The sequence below is a fragment of the Triticum urartu genome, chromosome 1, assembly GCF_003073215.2.
Source record: "Triticum urartu cultivar G1812 chromosome 1, Tu2.1, whole genome shotgun sequence".
NCBI classification, from domain to species: Eukaryota; Viridiplantae; Streptophyta; class Magnoliopsida; order Poales; family Poaceae; genus Triticum; species Triticum urartu.
The window spans coordinates 194058595-194063108 of NC_053022.1; the positions used below are offsets into that span (position 1 = coordinate 194058595).

The following is a 4514-nucleotide window of genomic DNA, read 5'->3' on the forward strand; positions in this document are numbered from 1 at the left end:
ACACATAATCTGCCGGGAGAAGGCCATTAAGGTGGCAGAAAAACTGTCGGGACAGTGTTTCTCCCGGCAGATAGAACTGCCACAAGAACGACTGCCGAGGATTACTTCTCCCGGCAGATAAACTATTCCCGGCAGTTTCTCTCCCCCGGCGCTTCCATTTCCCGGCAGTTTGTTTTCTCCTGGCAGATTGGTGGTGACACGTGAACTATTGTTTCCGGCTGTGAAACTGCCGGCACAAACATGTCTACCCGGCAGTTAATATGCCATCAGGTTGATTTCACTTGCAAACTGTTCAACATATCTCTAATTTAATATCCATTATCTATGTCAGCTAATTTGGACAAATGTCACAACTTATATATACACTTCAATCAAAGTTACATATAGACTCATCCAAAACCTTAAAAGTTTAGAAACATTCATAGACTGATAATTCTGTACTTCCACATCCATACATGTGTTCAGTAGCATTCAGCTACAATGGTACACAAAATTTACATAAGAAAACAATATTTTGTATCTTCAAACTGAGCTACACAAATGGTTATGCACAGCGCATGGCTACAGCCATGTCCAGGAAGACAAATTACATGTTCACTCTTTTGTACACTAGATTCCACCCATTGCGCCGCTGGCGCAAGAGTGAAACGAAGGCCAAGTGGAACAGAAGCAGTGTGGAGTTCAATTATCATTGGCGCATAATAACTGTGTGCCAGGTACTTGAAGGCCTATAAAAGGAGCTGAAGGCGCACAATCACAAGACTTATCATCTGCAAATAAACTTTATATTTATAAAAAGATAAGACATGTTAAATTAGTCTAAAGATAAATAAAAATGGTATAAAGGGGTACATTAGCACGTGATCCACAAGGAAGCAATCACTTTTTATTATACACACAAAATACTACAATATTCATGAGAATAAAAATAAATTTTTACAATGTAAAAACAGATCCACAAGGAAGCAATCACTTTTTATCACTCTGCCTATTTACACACTAGTACCCAACCTCATTTTTCATAGCAGGCAAACACGAGAATAAAAACAGATCTAATTAGATTCAATAGTTATAGGAGTAATGGAAATGTTAGCATTATATAGTTATTCCCCTTATCTTAACAATAAAGAGAGTTCGGCAAATCAGAAATCGTTCACCTAAGCTATATGCACAATTGTACATACGAAGCCCACTTTTTCTGTAGACGTGCTAAGCAGTGATGCTCCATTCCTGTCAACCCTTTTCAATAATGTGATTCCCTTCTAAATTTCTGGTTGTACAGTACCTAACAACATTTGCAGGAAGCCCTGAAAAACATTTTTTCAATTGCAAACAGCTAAACCTAGATTAAATTTAAAATAAACCAGAGAAGCAAAAGGAGAAAACAAATAAAGTTTTCATGTCTAACCATCGAGTCTTTCTCAAGGATGGCTAAACAGATTAGTGGTGTAGAACAAACAAGAAGAAGGTTTCCTTTTTAGTTCCAAGAATGATTAAGACAAAATGCTAACTTGTATTACTGGACTGAGTTTACAATAGGTCTGGTGTTTTCACCGAAGCATCAGAAATGTCTCCAATCCTATTAAACAAAGCGTATTTCATCAGCCATAAACACACTAGAGTACCTAAAAGTATTATTGAGCAAGCTGATGATTTAGTTAATAAATGAACGCGTATCACAAAATTTATTAAGCTCTCGTAATCATATAACCTTGTCGATGATGGGGCAAGGAGATTACACTAATCAAAGTACACCTAGAGCAAGTATGAAGCAGTTTCTAACCAGTATATAGGAAATGAACCTAAATGAGGTGTGTGCTGATGGGCAAGAAAAGCTTCAATGTTGGACAATGGAGAAAAGAAGATCATCTGCCTTGCTTTATAGCACATCATGCAACACTGTAAAAAACATAGACATGTCACTGGTCAGGTTGAAACTTTGAAACAATGAAAAAAGAACTAAAATTCGTACATTTTTTTACTTCAGGCATCAGGCATATGGATTTCTCACCAGTAAGTGTGCCATAACAAGTGTTTTGAGTGACAAGCAAATCATGTACACCCAAAGGAGGGAGTAACTAATTGCAGGAATCACTTGCCCATAAAAAGGCATAAAGACTGATGTCATATTGTTTAGTTAACAAAAAACTACCAATCCATCTTCATAGGTCATAGTGGCTAGCACACGAAACTTAAATCCTCTTACTCTAACAACACATTCTGCAACACATATAGAAATCAACTCTTGCGAAACAACATTACAAACTCGAGTTATTATGGAGGATAACCCAAGGCATATCCGATTTACACACACAATCTACACATTTGCTCATCACACAAATTAGGAGGCATCAATAATGATACACCCATCAAGTTAACTGCGATCTTTTTATTGTACCTGAGAGAGATGTGGCCTACAGGTCGACTGTGGGCTTCAAGGTTGCTAGACGCCAGTACTGAAACAGTAGTAGGCAATTATGAGTGCTATTAACAAGAAAACAATGTTTTGGCACTGAGGAACAGTTCTATCTAATACAGAGATGACAACAGTACCTTAACTGCTAGTATTGTTGTCTAAGAAGAGCGAGGCATAGGCTAACAAAAATGCCGCAAAAGATATTACATGTTTAATCCTACATTCGAAAAAATACTATATAAGTATTTTGTTAGCAACTACCAATAGGAAAAAAAATATGTTACCTCAGTATTGAACTGCTATGAAACATTTAGCTAGATGATAAATCAGAGTAGAAATATTAGCTACTTGTGTAGAGCAAATTTTAATATCAAATCGACATTCATGTCCATAAATTTAGCTCTTCTAGATGCAGGCACCAAAAACTTTATAGAGCGCTGCATTTATAAAATATTCAGTTCTGCAATGTCTGAACCTGAATAAATAAAGACTGATCCATGTACCTAAAAAGGGTGTATACAAGCAAATGAAATTTTACAAATCATAGCACATATACCTGCATATTAAGATAACAAAATGAAATATGAGATTACAAGTACACTAACCTGGCTGAACCATTTGCAAATCATGAGCACTAGAAAATCCTCGAACAAACCAACCACTACTAGAACCAGTCTCCAATCCTTTCCCTAATAGCACCTGCATCAATTTGGTAGAAAAAGAAAAAAAACAATAAGGAAGACTTGGAGCCTAGTAGTAACTCGGTGGAAGTGGAAATCTGGCTTCGTACAGACAACTGGACAAATCCCGCCGTGAGTTCTCATCGAGCAAAGAAGGAGAGGTTCACAGATCTTACCTCGTCGAGTTTCCACCAGGACAGATCTAAGGAGCGTGTTGTACGTGCATAGTGGAGAGGAGGCACCGCGTCGCCGTTCGCGGGGAGGAAGCCATGAGGGGAATCCACCCATGCTCGTCGCCGTGTAGAAGCGAGGGAGGCGACCGGCGGTGTCGAGCAGTTCTGATGGTGGTGTCGAAGGGAGGGAGGCGACTTTGATCTCGCACACCAGATGCGTCTGGAGGGAGGCGACGCCGAGATCCAAGCACTGCCGCCATAGATCCCGATGGGGTTGCACAGATCAGCCAAGAGGGAGGGTGTGGTCAACGGCAGAGGGGTGGGGGCGGCGACGGCGGCGGTCGAGGAGGAGCGAGGGTTCGATTTGGTGGAAGGGTTCGATCTGGGGCAGAATAGGTCGGGTGGAGGCCCTCGGGCCACGGTTGTAATTCTTTTTCTTTTGGGTGATGGGTGAAAGAATTTGGTCTGTCGCGCGCTCTCCCGCGCCAATGCGCGCGTTTGGGCCAAATTACCTGGGCCTGGCGCCACGGACAGGCCCGGCAGATAGCGGGCCGTAGTTCAGTTCTCCCGGCAGATTTTACGACTTAAGATGTGGACATCATTGCTGGCAGTGTGTGCGCCCTTGTTGCTTAACTTCTACCGGCAGAATTTCCGCCCTTATGCATTCCTACCGGCAGTAATAAGATTCCCGGCAGATGATTTGCCCTTATTCTCGTATTTCTCCCGGGAGTTAATTGCCCCCAATTCAATGTTGTGTTGTAGTGGTAGCGGCGGCGCTAGGGTTGGGAAGCTAGCGCGAGGGAGTGAGATCGAGCGGAGTAAAAGTGAAGTGAGGAAGGGAGAGGGGTATTTATAGCCGAAGTGAAAAAACCGCTCGCCCGAGGAAATAGGACGAACGTGCCCCTGACCTTTCTCATTCGCTTGACATGTGTCACCCACGTATAGAGAGGTGACGATCATGTGCGATCGTGGGTGAATAGATAAACATCGCATAGAATGCGGAACGGTTTGAGCGGCAAAGCCGAAAATTTAGATAAGATAGGTTTTAAAGTTTCGTTCGCAACTTCTTTAGCTGACAAGAACACAGTGAAGATTTTGAACGAGATTCAAATAGAACGCACATGAAGAATTTGTGAGTAGACTAGGTTGAGTTTAGCATAGAGGGGGAAGGGTCCGATCACATTCACTTAGCAGAACAAGCAACTTGAAGAAATAGCAATAAGTGAATGCTGTAGAGGACATAAA

General features: G+C 41.5%; 1 protein-coding gene across 1 annotated transcript; it reads right to left on the bottom strand.

Moving 5' to 3' along the window:
• Nucleotides 1-396: 396 nt before the first annotated feature.
• Nucleotides 397-3934, bottom strand: LOC125532800. Its single transcript, XM_048696705.1, has 5 exons — nucleotides 3910-3934; nucleotides 3273-3787; nucleotides 3022-3115; nucleotides 2399-2456; nucleotides 397-1899 (listed from the first exon to the last, which is right to left on the bottom strand). Exons 1-5 carry the CDS (start codon nucleotides 3932-3934, stop codon nucleotides 1890-1892), a joined length of 702 nt encoding a protein of 233 aa, XP_048552662.1. The 3' UTR covers nucleotides 397-1889.
• Nucleotides 3935-4514: the final 580 nt, after the last annotated feature.

Bases quoted from the DNA above. Each gene is read 5' to 3' on its own strand.
- LOC125532800 (XM_048696705.1), bottom strand. From the start codon at position 3,934: ATGCATAAGGGCGGAAATTCTGCCG. The intron at 3,788-3,909 runs GTAGAAGTTAAG...CCGTGGCGCCAG, and splicing joins TAAGGGCGGAAATTCTGCCG to GCCCAGGTAATTTGGCCCAA. The intron at 3,116-3,272 runs GTAAGATCTGTG...AAATTGATGCAG, and splicing joins CCTGGTGGAAACTCGACGAG to GTGCTATTAGGGAAAGGATT.